At 44.6% G+C, this 15,412-nt stretch overlaps 1 protein-coding gene across 3 annotated transcripts in view; it reads right to left on the bottom strand.

Moving 5' to 3' along the window:
• Window positions 1–15,412, bottom strand: part of ME3 (malic enzyme 3) — a 149,552-nt gene that overhangs the window by 61,134 nt on the left and 73,006 nt on the right. For all 3 annotated transcript variants that reach the window (XM_068424671.1, XM_068424667.1, XM_068424664.1), the window contains exons 2-3: window positions 4,076–4,209; window positions 2,365–2,514 (exon numbers count right to left, since the gene is read on the bottom strand). In XM_068424671.1, coding sequence (XP_068280772.1) covers window positions 2,365–2,514; window positions 4,076–4,206 — 281 coding nt within the window. In that variant the 5' untranslated portion in view covers window positions 4,207–4,209. The remainder of the gene's footprint in view (window positions 1–2,364; window positions 2,515–4,075; window positions 4,210–15,412) is intronic.

The raw sequence follows: 15,412 nt of genomic DNA, 5'->3' as shown, positions 1-15,412 counted from the left end.
TTGGACATCCTCTCCAGTTCTAAGTGCTATGTTCTCCCTAAAACAACACCGAAATATATTTATGTGGGTGTAGTTTTGTTTTAAAAACCTTCTGATACAAATACAATTACGTTAGAAAAATCACGTTTTCAGACTGTCAGTGCAGCTTAGGATAACAAACATGGGAAGAGCTAGAAATTCAAACTTAGATCTTAATTCTTGACCTCCCCAAACCTGCAGGTCTCAATGATTTTAGCAGAAAGTGTTGGCTTCCTACCCTGAACTAAGTGTCTTACAGGCCAGCTCCTGAAGTACATCATAGAATCATAGAATCATTTAGGTTAGAAAAGACCCTTAAGATCATCGAGTTCAACCGTTAACCCAGCACTGCCAAGTCCACGACTAACCCATGTCCCCAAGTACCATGTTTACACGTCTGTCAAATACCTCCAGGGATGGTGACTCCATCACTTCCCTGGGCAGCCTGTTCCAATGCCTGACACTTTATATACATAATATGCTCCAGGACAGAAAAAATATACTGCAAGACAATATGAGTCAGATCTACCAAAAAAGCATATATGAATGCTTCTAATTTTAATCTCATCACTTTACATGATATAATAGCTCTTTTCTTTATGGAACAAAACCACTCTTTCGCTAAAACAACCTTGATTGAATAAAACCAAATCTGAGGCCAGGCTGAAATTCACTCTGCATCTTCAGAGAAACAAACTCCCCGCCACAGGAAATTCCGTGTACTAAGAGCATGATAGTTTGCTCTTTTCTGCGGAAGCCACAGGCTGGAATCCAGAACAGATCCAAGCCCAAGTTCAGCAGCAAAACTGTCAGACTACAAGAACAGATGTTCTTACCACATTGGTAAAATACTGTGTGTTTAAAACACGAGAAACAAGTGAATTACAGGAAGGGGAATTCTCCAACAGCAACAACTGCAGAAAGAGTCCAGTATATGGAAAGACACCCCTGCTTACCTGAGGATAACAACAAGGATGGAAAATAAAAAAAGCAAAGCTCCCAAATATTGTTTGAACTTCTTGCAAGGTGAAGGCAGACTGAAGGCACAGATACAGTGGCTGTACAGCAGAAATTGCCTGCTGTGAATCTTGATTAGCTGAGAACCAGCAGCGTACTCTTCCTTGCCTAACAGTGCTCACAGCTCTGGGCTCTCTTGTCTTTGCTATCATCTTCTACTCCTGCCCAGAAGAAGTAAGTGTCCTCCCCCTGTACAAAGGACAATTTCTTCTCTGGTTTCCTCATATGCACTGAGGAGGAGGAGGGAATATGATAAAGGCTTGACTAGATGAATGACTTCACCACAGCCCAGCAGATCCAGAAGCTGGGTATCAGGGAACAGAACACAACTACCTGGGATAGATGCAAGCCAAAAAGCAATCCCGAGGAGCAGCTCATGTGAAGGAATACAGTGGCTTTACTAGAAATTTTGATGACAAACAGGATGCAAGCGTATTTGCCAAGATAATCTTATCCATAATATGTTATTCATTATCTGTCTGCACAGCTCTTATATCTTTGAGGTCTGCCTCAGGGTCCCTCTGTGACCTTGAGTTAGTAGAACTTGCCTCAGTTTCCCCATCTAGCACACTACTCTCAGCTGAAACTGCAGTTAAACCTCATGCTTGTGAAATGCTTTTAAACCGCTAAAGAGTTTATCATCTGCCTCCTGGCACATTTCAAGGACAAAGAAAAATAAAAAGCTTGCAAAGAAAACTGAACCTTACTATTGAATTTTCAGGCTAGGACTAAAATATAGTTCAGAATGCTAATGAGGACTTTGCCTAAACATTAATCATTAAAAAGAATTAGGCAGAACAGGGCCTTCCAACACGGTACACAGTGTTTAACGTTGCATGAATTTATATAGTAACTGTTCCAAGCAGCGAGGAAGGCACTGATGCAAAGCATCATCTCCTATGAAAATGATTCTTGCGGGGTGGTTTGTGGAAGTGCAGAAAGAAGTTCAAAATCAGCACAACGTATCCCAAATCCAGCAATTACTCAAACGCCAGCACTGCAGAAGGTACTCAGTGCTCCGGAGACAGCAGCTGGGGAGGGGTGCAGCCCTAAGTTCAGAGAGCTGTTTGGAGCTAAGCTGCACAGACTGTACGGTACTGTTTGAGAACAAAACCACTCTGTTCGCTGTTTGGAGGAAGAAGGCAGAGCTATTCTCGACTCCCCAGCTCATCATCAAATGTACACACATGAAGCTGCTTGCTGGTCCATCTTTTGATGAAGGAACGAGTTTTAGATGTTTTGGGCCACCCACATAAAGATGGACTGTCGATACAAAAGAAACATTCACATGAAATTAAAAAAAGGGGCATGAACAGTCTCTTCACTCACCGTGGTCTCCTGAAAGCCAAACCATATTGCTGACAAGCCAGGCCAACCGTTGGGGTGTAAACGATGGGCATGAATCTCTCGATGTCGGAGGTCAGCACTCGGTAAAAAAGCTTTTCATTCCTGTCTTGTAATGTCATAAGAACAATATACCTTAAAAGTCAAATAAAATAGATGTATGTCAGTATTTATGGTTGTTGGCAGTTTCATAAAAAGCAGTAGTTGGCTCACTCAGTGCATACTCAGTTCTCCCAAGCCCTGACACCCCCCAGTGCTACATCTTGAGCAGATACTTGGAGCAAAATTTCCCAGAGGACATGACCAGCTCCACCATCCTCACTGACAGCTCACAAAGACTGGGCAGAGCTGGAAGTCAGACCCGTGCGTACCCTCAGGATTTTGCAATTTGCATTAAAAACAAATGCAATGGAAAAGGTCAAAAGTAGACTTCAGGGCTACTGGGACAGAGTGGGACAACATTTTTATTACAAAAATCTATTATGCAATCTGGAAGATGAAATATGTATATATGCAAATGTTAACGTGCACATTTGAAAGCACTGTCTTTCCTAAAATATTTCCACAAAACCTCTCTCTCTCCGTTATCCTGCAACCTCAGTTACTTAAATACTAAACACAGAAGGATAGTTAAATCCCATATTTGAAAAAAAAAAGACAAAACTATTAAATTAGAAAATGAAAATGTTAAATCAACTCTGTATTCTTAGTGTTGTCCAGACTTACACATGCATCACTGGGTTTGTATGACCACCTAGTGATACAGAATACATTGTATTTCTCCAAAGATTTTTCTTTCTTGAAAACGCTTCATTGGCTAAGTTTGAATTTGTCTCATTGAAGCCAGAAAAAATGAAAAACTCAAAAGGTAAAGAGAGACAGCAAATGATTTTCTGTCTGAGAAACTTGTATCACCACAATGATGAGCTCCCTTTTGTGTTCAGCACCCAGTCGTGCAGCTTGGCTTCAAAAAGGCATCACACACTGACAACAGTAATATAATTTGCAAGATCGACACAGGCATTTGTGACACAGAAAAGCCAATGCAATGGAATTGCTCTACAGGGGAACAGTCCTGCTGCCTTAATCCCCAGATCAATAACTGAGACAGACAGAGATGCATACCCTACTGTCTGTCACGACAGGAGTCAAACATCATCCTCCATCAGTAACCCTGATGGAGAATACTGGATGCAATGGAAGCTCAGGAACAGAAAGATTAGTCAATACACATCATTGCTTCTGTTTTTTTAATTTTTTTCCTACCAGTTGGCAGGTTCTTTCTGTTCTTCCGTCCAGTATTTTAGTGAATGTATTGATGAGCATAAGATAGGTACATGCAGTACAGATGTTCTCTCTACCTCCAGTGCTCTGGGGCAGGGACTGCCTTTTCATTGTGCACTTGTACCCAAAGTATAGTGAATTGCCAGGCTAATACCAGAGCTTTCCAGCAATGTGGTGGTAGGAAAAAAGCAGTACCAGTGGTATTTTGGGACTGGGATGGCATGTAACTGAGGTGAAGGCGGATAGGCCTGAATAAACACTACTGGTGCTGAAGAGTATGGTCAGCTGGAAACAAGGGAATCTGAGGGAAACCTGTGTGCCTTAAAGCAGGATCCTCAAGTCTTCCTCAGGGGCTTTAAAGAACTGAAAATTGAAGAAGAAGGGAGGAGGAAGAAAGATGTTTTTGACATACTTGTCTAGATCGCTAGATTTGTTCTCGTAGTTTTTCATGACACGGAGGACTTGAACGTCTTGGCTCAAGAAGCAAGGGGGAAGGAGGCCATGAATTCCCAGCTGCAGCCGCTCTTCAAGTGTAAAAGCCATTCCCTGGAAAGAAAAGAGGAAGACATGTTCAAACGGCACGATAGGCACTACCAGATAGGTATCCAAGAGGAAAGCAAGTAACGGCACACAGCCCCCGAGGCCGTGGAGGCAGTCCCAGGCTGCAGGGAGCGCACGACTCGGACCACCCAGACCCTACAGCTTCTGGATTAGCAGTACAAGCGTCAGCAGGGCTTTGATGATTGACACTCTTCTGCCATTTGAATGTGGTTGGTCTCTATAGTGTATACAACTTTATAGTGTATACGTTCTTAGGGTTTCTTTCACTTTACACTCATATTACTTAACTAGCTCACGTCTACTAGTTTCAGCGGCTTTCCTGAAAGCCCAGCTCTCACAATCCTTTACAAATCACATCTCATAGAACCACAGAATCGTTTAGCTTGGAAAAGACCCTTACGATCATCAAGTACAACTGTAAACCTAACACTGCCAAGACCACTACTAAACCATGTCCCTAAGCACCACATCTACACGGCTTTTAAATACCTCCAGCAACAGTGACTCCACCACTTCCCTGGGCAGCCTGTTCCAATGCTTTACAACCCTTCTGGTGAAGAAATTTTTCCTGATATCCAATCTAGACCTCCCTTGGTGCAACTTGAGGCCGTTTCCTCTCGTCCTGCCACTTGTTACTTGGGAGAAGAGACTGACACCCACTTCACTACAACCTCCTTTCAGGTAGTTGTAGACAGCAATAAGGTCTCCTCTCAGCCTCCTTTTCTTCAGAATAAACAACCCCAGTTCCCTCAGCCACTCCTCATAAGACTTGTGCTCTAGACCCTTCACCAGCTTTGCTGTCCTTCTTTGGACTCTCTTCAGCACCTCGATGTCTTTCTTTTAGTGAGGGACCCAAAACTGAACACAGAATTCGAGGTGCGGCCTCACCAGTGCCGAGTACAGGGGGGCGATCCCTGCCCTAGTCCTGCTGGCCACTCTAGTTCTGATACAAGCCAGGATGCTGTTGGCCTTCTTGGCTACCTGGGCACACTGCTGGCTCATATTTAGCCGGCCGTTGACCAACACCCCCAGGTCCTTTTCCACCAGGGAGCTTTCCGGCCACTCTTCCCCAAGCCTTTAGCGTTGCATGGGGTTGTTGTGCCCCAGGTGCACGACCCAACACCGAGCCTTGTTGAACCTCATACAGTTGGCCTCGGCCCATCGATCCAGCCTGTCCAGATCCCTCTGTAGACCCTTCCTGCCCTCCAGCAGATCAACACTCCCGCCCAACTTGGTGTCATCTGTGAACTTACTGAGGGTGCACTCGATCCCCTCTCCCAGATCATTGATAAAGATATTGAACAGAACTGGCCCCAACACTGAGCCCTGGGGAACACCACTTGTGACCGGCTGCCAACTGGATTTAACTCCATTCACCACAACTCTTTGGGACCAGCCATCCAGCCAGTTTTTTACCCAGCAAAGCGTACGCCCATCCAAGCCATAAGCAGTCAGTTTCTCCAGGAGAATGCTGTGGGAGACTGAATCAAAGGCTTTACTACAGTCCAGGTACACAACATCCACAGCCTTTCCCTCATCCAGTAAGTGTGTCACCTTGTCACAGAAGGAGATCAGGTTAGTCAAGCAGGACCTGCCTTTCATAAACCTATGCTGACTGGGCCTGATCTCCTGGTTGTCCTGTACGTGCCGTGTGATGGCACTCAGGATGATCTGCTCCATAATCTTTCCTGGCACCGAGGTCAGACTGACAGGCCTGTAGTTCCCCGGATCCTCCTTCTGGCCCTTCTTGTAGATGGGCACCACATTTGCTAACCTCCAGTTAGCAAAGATTTAGATTTGGATACTGAATATTACACCCAACTTATCAACTCATCACAGTACACCCAACTCATCAACTTCAGCGACCTTCTAGTTTTCCACCAGACACAATGTGCAGTAACACAATTAGCAGCACAGAAGACAGACATGACATGTAGGATGCTTTCTCAGAGCTAACCCTTTTTTTTTTTTTTATTCAAGGAGCACATAGAGTGCCACAAGTCTTATTGAGTAGCCAACACTGATGCACAGCTGGAGCTTAAATGCTAGATTGTGTGGGATATCCCTGCTCTTACAGGACAATTTCATCCTTCCCAGGCAGAAGCCTGAGCATGTCCCGTTCCAGTGCATGCAGGGGCTGATGCTCCAGATGACCAGCAGCACCCTGCACTGGACGCAGCCCGATGAACAGGAATGGTAAATGCATTCTGCAGCCCGGGAAGAAGATTATAAAAGGTCTTAGTCCATAATTAATGGGATTTCTGTTATGCTGATAGAAGATTAGACATCAGGATAGGATACATTTTCAGAAGGGTCTAAGGAGCTTAAATCCTAATGAAAACTTCACCCAGAACTAACCAACTGATTCACATCTTGATGAACAGCTGGCAGCAAAATATTCAAAATCAGTAATTATTGGACTACGCCTACTCAAGCAAACAGAGAAATACCTGAAGAAGTCTTAATAAGCAGCTCTATGACTACATAGCTGTTCAACTGCTATTTTCTTGCATGGATTTAGTGTTACTCTATGACAAATAGCTGTTATTAATGTTGCACGAGAAAAACTGAGGACATATCTGGATGAACTTGGTTTTGGCAGCCTTCCCTCTCCTCCTGTTGCTTGTTCCTGTCCCCGTGCCATCCCAACAGTTGTGCCAGCAGAAGCATGTGTGCAGTCACATGGTTAATCAGCGAGAGGAAGTACCTGGATTAAAAATAACCAGGTCATTTGAGCTCAGGGCAGCTCCCCTGGCTGATGATACACCATAGGTGGCTCTACAGACACTGGCAAACCTGGGCACAGCCACTGGGGACCTACAGCTGTGGGAACGGACCACTGGAAGAGCCGTACACTTGTAAGTGGTGCGGAAGATGATGAAAAGGTTTGTCAAACTATATCAGCAATGTCAAGTAGCCTGTAAAAGGACAGAGGACAGGACTGAAACTGATCCTCCCGTTTCCCAGATCCATGCCTTGTATATAGTGTGACACCTCTTTTATCACTAAATTGTGTACCAGCACAAATGAAAAAAAAAAAAGTCTTCATATATTTCAGAAAAGATATTCAGCCTCCAGGACATCTGAGAAGAAAACAATCTTTATCCCACAAACATTTTCATAGTTTTGTTCTGCTTTGTGTCAAGATAGAGCCAATTATTTTCTAAATCTTTGATGTAAGAACATGGCAGAGTGAAGTCATTTCTCTTCCAGCCAGCATATGAGGAGTCAGCTGTTGCCTGGGAGGCAGGAGGTCAAGAATTTGTTGGATGGGGCTTTGAGCAACCTGGTCTAGTGGAAGGTGTCCCTGCCCGTGGCAGGGGGGTTGGAACTAGATGATCTCTAAGGTTCCTTCCAACCCAAACCATTCTATGATTCTATGACACCTTTCCACTATACCAGGTTGCTCAAAGCCCCATCCAGCCTGGCCTCGAACACTTCCAGGGAGGGGGCATCCACAGCTTCTCTGGGCAACCTCTGCCAGTGTCTCACTACCCTCACAGCTAAGAATTTCTTCCTAATATCTAATCTAAATCTACTCTCTTTCAGTCTAATATCCGTTTGATGTCAAACCCAGAAATGGCATCGAGGTCTCTGCAGAGTTTCATAGCAGAACTGGTACATTCCCACAAGATAAAGTTTGAGTTTTTGTGAGTCATCACTTCTGAATTTAAAAGAAAACCCAACACATTCTCATCAGAGAACTTGCAACCATCTGTATTCTCCAGACTGGAGACTTCTGAAATACTAGACTAAGATCAACACTGGACATCAGCTCTATGTCAGTATTTGGCTTTGCACTGACAATATTGTATCCCGGCAGGGAAAATACAGCTACTGCGAATGCCAAAGTTTATCTGCAATGAACAGAAAAAAAAAGATACAATTTCAAACCCTTTACTTCCTGTGACCTTTGAACATGGGGGATAGATAATGGGAGGCAGAAATATTTCACATTAAATACTCCGCTTGCTTGTCTAGAGGGAGTCACATCACAGGTTGGCTGGTCAGGGTCACAGACCTGACCACTGCTCATCTCCTGGGACAGAAATGAAGCTCAGCAAAAATAGCAGACCAGTGACGGTTACTCTTCTAAAGAGATGACAGAAAAGGCAGACACACAGTATTCGAGGCATTGCTATCCCCAACCACTAGAAATCTTCTTGTGGTGTTTTTTCAATAGGAAAAAAACAGCTTTCAATTATCTTCTACCCACTAAAATTGTGAAAAGTTTCGATATTTCATCAAATAATCACTCAATACAAGAAAAAATTTCTGTATTTCAGCTCATTTCTATTCAAAACAATACCATGATGCCTTACAGAAACAGCAGTCTGCATGCCCACTAGTACCCCTCTTTTTTTTTTCCCAGTGGGTTGGGCTCTGCCTGGATGACATCTCCAACAACCCAATGTGGTCAGGAGCATCCAGCTTCCCTTTACCCAGGGGCAGTGGGAGAGCTGTGATGGTATTACAGCTGCCATGAAGGTGAAGCACTTGTATTTGGACACTTGCCCTTCACTCTTGCTCGTTTTTTTTTTCTCTTTTAGGGGGGAACTCACCAGGCTGAAAAGCATTCAGCAGTGTGCTGGGAAACCTCTTGAAGTGGTATTGGGAATTCATGTAACAATTAATAAGCGTGCATGGGGTCAAAAGGGACCATGGGGTTGTAAAATGGTTTGTTTGTGTAACCTGGGCTGGGAGGGACGTTTGTGTATGTCTTGGACATGACTTTGTTAGGCGCTTAATTTCTGGCTAGTTTACATCTGCACAAGGCCAGGAGTCTGGTCTTCGCCCATGCTGACCCACTATTTCAAGACACTGCAAACTCAAGACTCTGAACTTGAATCTTAAGCATCTGGGAGATCTATGCACATGGATGCATGTTTTTGGGTTGTGCAAGCAGATTAAACTGTTTCAACACAACCACAGTTGTGCCGTTAATGTTTCAAAGGTAAGCATGGTCATACTAGTACACAGCTTCTCTAGCTCACCGCATTTTTGCATCTACTGCATCCGAATGAGCTATACACGTATAAGCATCTTTGTACTGGAGAGACTGCAACCTTTGGAGGGCCACGAAGGGCCATGAAGACGATCAGAGGGCTGGAGCACCTCTCCTATGGAGACAGGCTGAGAGAGCTGGGGCTGTTCAGCCTGGAGAAGAGAAGGCTCCGGGGAGACCTTCTAGCACCTTCCAGTACCTGAAGGGGCTACAGGAAAGCTGGAGAGGGACTTTTTACAAGGGCATGGAGTGATAGGACGAGGGGGAATGGTTTTAAACTGAAAGACGGTAGATTTAGTTTAGATATCAGGAATAAATTCTTGACTGTGCGGGTGGTGAGACATTGGCATAGGTTGCTCAGAGGAGTTGTGGATGCCCCCTGCCTGGCAGTGTTCAAGGCCAGGTTAGAAGGGGCTTTGAGCAACCTGGTCTAGTGGAAGTTGTGCCTGTCTGTGGCAGGGGGGTTGGAACTAGATGATCTTTAAGGTCCCTTCCAACCCAAACCGTTCTATGATTCCATGATTCTACAACATATGATGAGGAACTTGTTCCCTTCACAACCAGTTAAATCTCCAAAACACTTTTAAGTACAGAGCTGGTCCATCATACGCTGGCCCTGTGTCAGGACTGGGAGCAGAGCAGAAATTGCCTGGCCTAACTTTGAAGGCTGCTTTCTGAAGTTTCTGGGAAGGTCTAGGGGTAGGACCCCTGGGTGAAATGGTTATATTCACTGAAACAGCACAGCGTGAAATGAATTTGGAAACACATTCTGCCCCAGATCAAAAGCTGGAATTCACCGAGGTATTGCTATGTTTAAGATTAAAGCTTTTAGGGTTGGATATTTTTTTTAAGGCTGCCTGAAAGCCACATTGTACCACTCTTTTTCTGGTCTTGAAAGGTCTAATGATTAGATGGTGAGCCACAGCCCTGCAGAGCTAAAGCCAGGTGCTCCGATTCATTTTTAAATGTGTGGGAAATGAGTTGCCATGGAGAGGGCAGATGCTATGTCACTACCCAAAAACAAAGGCAGAAGTATCAGCTGCTCACAAGGCTTCGCGCTATGTAGGGGCTAAACGAGAGGTTTTGTGCTAAAAAATACTTGCTGCAAAGAACCTCAAATGCTTCTGTTTTCTTATTGCTGACAGCACCAAGTCTGTTATGTGGCAGCTCCTTCTTTGCAGCTCAAGCCACTAAAAGCCACATATTTCAGAAACTGAAGGGCAAAGCCAATTCACAGATAATGATTAGTTTTATCACCGCCTGCACTCTCCAGCAGCGAGGACGGGGTGTTTCACTCAGGGACGAATACAAGCAGGAGGGATGCAACCATGGCTTAGCCTTATAATTTCTTCATTATAGATCATACTTCTGTAGGTGGGAACAAAGACACAAAATGGTAGTTCCTAGGGTATCAGGAAATGGTTGTTGAGACAGTGGAGCCCTAATCAAGTGCTGAATTAGGCCTTACCTAGTGCAAAATATGCAGGGTCCACTGAAGCTCAGACCACCTCCAGCTGCTCAGCATCTTTTTGGAGCAAAGTCTTGGCTTATTGCACCTTTCAATATCCCTGTGCTAGAAGCCACAGCACATGGAGGGCTGTGGGGTGGCTTGGATGGCCAGGCCAAGGGGTCTTTACGGTTTGTACAGTCCCAGGCTATTGCCATCCATGCTGGGACTGTACTGTGGTTCTCAGCCTGCCTTCTGGGACCACAGTCCCTAATCCACGCAACTGAAAGCTGGCCTGGTGGTCTCTGAGCTGAGTAAATGATTCTTTGGACACAGTCCCTGGAACAGGGAACTTCCTAGTCTGGTAGGAGCAGAGAGCTGGAAGGGGACACGTGGGAAATACAGACACACAGGGATCACCTCTGCAGGCTGCAAGAGCAGGCACAGCTAATCCACTTCTCCTTTATAATTAGTATGTTAACAGCCATGCTAGGGAAATCCTAATAGTCAGGGAAGTTAATAAACTCATTCCGTACAGATTTTTCCTGTAATGTGTTTTCCAAGGATATGTGTACCTGTCCAGCTTTACAGCTGGGATGTACTTTGACTATCTGCAACCAAAAGTTCCTCCCGTAAGGGGTCAGCGCCAGAAGCTAAACTAATCCCCACTGAGACTGAACGCAGGGGCTGGGGAGCAGAGAGCAACAGCAGAAAACATCAGTTTTCTACACTGTGAAAGATTTTTCTGCAAAGCCCAGATCCTACTGTGGCCTCCTTGGCTCCAGCTGACTTGATAACCCTCTTCACGGTGCTCCTCCTCAGCTACTCAAGCTTCTCTTGCTGGCATGGACGGACTGCCACTGGCCTTGTCCTGCACTGCATCCCACCCTGGAAAAGCTGCATTGAACGTATTATTTGCCTAAAAAGAGGGAAGGAGGCACATCAGAAGAGTAATCCTTTAATTTCTCATTTTAAATGTGTTATAGCTTCTTATTACCTTTAATTTGTATGGGTGGGTGCTCTTAAGCTTGGAAAAAACCCAGACCTGTGATGCTTTGGGGTATGGGGAAGTCATCGTTCAGCGTGTCTTCTCTGAAAACTGGAAGGATTCCCCACTGTGACTTCTCAGCAGTTATTGCTGGGAAAACCTTTTGTTGACCGTCATTTACAAACTCTTCTCACAGTCTCTAGGCCTCTTTCCGGGTTCAAAGCCACTAGCTGAAAAATCCCACCCTCTTGGCCATCCCCTTTGTTACAAAGTGATATCATCGTGAATTTCTAATCTTTTCATATCGTTGTTCCTTCCTCTCCCACAGAGCCTGGGAAGGCTAAAAAAAACCCCAAGACAAAGATAATTAAGCAACACAACTTCATGTTTTTTTTCAGTTCATGGGGAATCATCTTTAATGAGGTCCACTAATTCAATTAAAATATAAGTTATTCCTACTATTAATGAGGTTCTACCAGTAACTGTTTTGTTTTGTACAAGTAACTTCCTTTCACTGGATTAGAGGGACATATTTCCATTATTCTTCTCATTTTTACCTTGTCTTACAACAGTGACTTTTGATTTACACTAATGTAAGAGTGAGTAGAACTGGAACATGACAAAGTCGCTGTGCCAGAACACTTACTGACCAGGGACCTGATCCTGTACAGTTTATCTCACAGAAGTAAGTGCTCTCCTGATGAGGACATCCCTGATGGGCATGTGACAGGGTCACAGGCAAGAAGCAGCAAAGCCATGCTGTTCCCACATGTTACAGGAGGTTTACTTCAATAAATAAAACTCATAAGCCAAATGTCTTCAGGGTTTTATTCATTAATCCATAGGAAGAACTTCAGTGCAAAGCCCCTCAAGCCCTGCACTGTGATTTCAGACTGCAGGGGTACAGCTCTATACTGAATTTAGCAGAGAACTCATTACTATTTCCCACAGTTTGCCAGCCTCCAGGGCAGCAATTTTTCCTCCATAGGAAAAAAAACAAACCCCTCCATATGCTAGAAATTATATGTGTTTTGTCTGCAAACAAGATTCTGGTGCATCGAGAAAAACAGATTTTTAAAACTGAGCTAAATAAACTTCCCCCCAAATCAGCTCGTTTGGCAGGCTGGTGATGGATCTATGAACTTTGCAGATGCTTAAAAATAGCATCATTGCTCTATTGCTATGAGAGGTGGAGATAGACAATTAACACCAAGTAAGAGGTGACAAGATACAGCTGTTTTTTTTAAGAAAGTCAAATTTTGGGCCAAATTCAATGCCTTCCTTCTTCCCACAAAAGCAATATTAAGATCCTCTCTGAGTTCTAGCCATACTAATGGGGATACTTCTTTGGTTTTAGTGAGAAATAGATTAGGTTGACATTTCTTTTGATTTTGACTAGATTCACAAATGCCTTTGCATGCATGACGTGTCTAAACACAAGCTTCAGCGTCTTTCAGTAAAGGAGAAGAGTGAAATCACTGCATGGAGAATAGGACTGCCGTGCTACAGAAAAACTTGGTGTAACGGGGAAAAAATGCAGAAATCCTGAAAAATTATTAGGAGCAACAGAGCAGCAGAGAGTCCCAAACAGGGCGGGACACATGGTGTGGGCATACACACATACAGCAGAGTATAAGACTGTTCCTGCCTGGATGAGCTTAAAACACGAAGCACTCGCTGGTTGCCTCTTCGCTATAGCAAAATACTTGGTAGAGAAGGGAGGCCTGATGGAGCAAGCAGTAATGAGGACATCGGGTTTTGTGCTACAGCCAAGAGATGGGCAGATTCCTGAGGCGAACCCCAAATTCTCAGCCCTCTATCAAAAATATCCCATGCGATCTTGGCACACAGATCCCCATGGATTTGCCCTCCTGACTCCCAGGAAAGCTAAGACACCCTGGTGTCTTCACTGCATGATTCCCAGCCTGCCTGGGTAATTCTACATCTGTTTTACGCCTACCACTATCACACCTTTTTATGCCAATTAGGGAGTGAAACGAGCGAGTCCAGGATAGAAATGAGAAGCTGGTAGGCCACCCGGCTATCTCAGCTGAGGGGGATGCCCTTCTTTCACCTCGTGCGGAGAGGGAGCAGGATAAAATCAGTTTCTGCAGGAGTTTTGCCAAGCACAAACCCCAGCATTCTGTCAGCGTGTGGCAGTTTCTGTGATGCTGCAGACACACGTTTCTCCCAAATATGATGTTTCCCCTAGACAGGAAGAATTCAGCATAAATTACAACACTTGCATTCCTAAATCTATGAAAACCAGCCCTCATCCTCAATTCAGACAAGCAAATATGTGTGAGAACAAAGATCAAGGCAACTTTAAGGTTTAAATGTGATCCAAAACATTAAGAGAATGCAGTTTGAAAAGCCAGTTTTCCAATGTCTGGAAACTTCTTCCATTGTACAGGCAGCTGGTCAAGTGAATCGTGGCTGCATATAATTTGGGTTCGGTGCTATAGAGAGCATGAACTTCCCTTTGAGGTTCCAGCAAATTACATAAAATGAGGCTTGTGCACTTACTGCTCGCACGCAAACTGCATCACGCTGTGGGTTTGGAGGATGGGAGGCTCCACAATTTGTATCTCATTTGCTATTGCCACTCCAGCAAATGAGGTTGCTCTGAACGTAGGTTGGAGCTGGATCACAGTTCATGGATGATTGCTGATGGCTGTATTTGGTTAAACTGCACTGAAAAGCACTGCCTAAGGCATAGAACTGGCCGTTTCACAAGAAGATCGCTTGGACTGGAGCTTAATCTGAATGAAACCAAGAGTACTTTTGTTACTGACATTATCAGAGCTGATTTCTCTACTGTACCATTCATATGTCCTTGTATGCTTCTTCTACCAAAGCTCTGTAGAAAGGAACCATCAGCAGCAGCATCTTGAGCAACACCAGATGCTCTCTGCTCATTCCTATCTAATCCAGGACAAGCAGGCTTGGCTTCTGAACCACAGTTTTGATAGCTGTTTAATGAGATGTAACATATGCCTGCTTCAGAGCACTACAGGCCATTGGAGATGCTTACAAAACGTTCAGATATCCCCTCAGATGAAAGATTCTTGAGAAAGGCAGTGTTTTCCTTTAAAAATTAGAAATATGAGAAATGATGAAAGCCCTAAATAGGAAATCTGTCATCTCAGTAAAACAAATGTACTAGAAAAAACACCACTAAACTCTCCTCTGATTATACAACCGCCACTTGAAGACAACTAAACACGCAGGCAAACACAGAGCATCCCACAGGAAATCTGCGTGAGCCTCCATTTCCCATCCGAGTAATTCCCACTGCTTTTGTTTTTCCCTCACCGCTTCTGCAGTCCATCCGCACTGCCAGGTCATAGATGGACTTCAACCCAGGCAGCTTATGCCTGGGCTCAACAGAGAAATCGCAGCTATCGTGATGTGCATGGGGCCAGGGCATTGTGTCGCCCATCAACATTGCAACACAGCAGCTAAGAGACATACAGCACTCTTGAGAGTGTCCAGCTTCCCTTTGGGAGGCAAGAGGAGGCCTTCGTGCTGTCCTCATGTGGCAGCTCACCTTAGAGTCTAGCTGTGCTTTGCAGCATGATGACATTTTCCTTCCCACTTCTCAGCCTTCCACAGACTCAGCCCTGCGATGGTCTTTTTATTTTGTCTCTCAAGACATTAAGCACCTTGCCTCCCTCCCTCTCTCTTTACTCCAGCATTTCTACAGCTGTATTTCACAAAACCTCTTTTTAATGGGGCCAGGTAGCTG

Source organism: Nyctibius grandis, chromosome 2 (genome assembly GCF_013368605.1).
Source record: "Nyctibius grandis isolate bNycGra1 chromosome 2, bNycGra1.pri, whole genome shotgun sequence".
Classification (NCBI taxonomy): Eukaryota; Metazoa; Chordata; class Aves; order Nyctibiiformes; family Nyctibiidae; genus Nyctibius; species Nyctibius grandis.
Note: the sequence above shows the minus strand (reverse complement) of the source record. Positions and strands in the feature narration are given on the sequence as shown.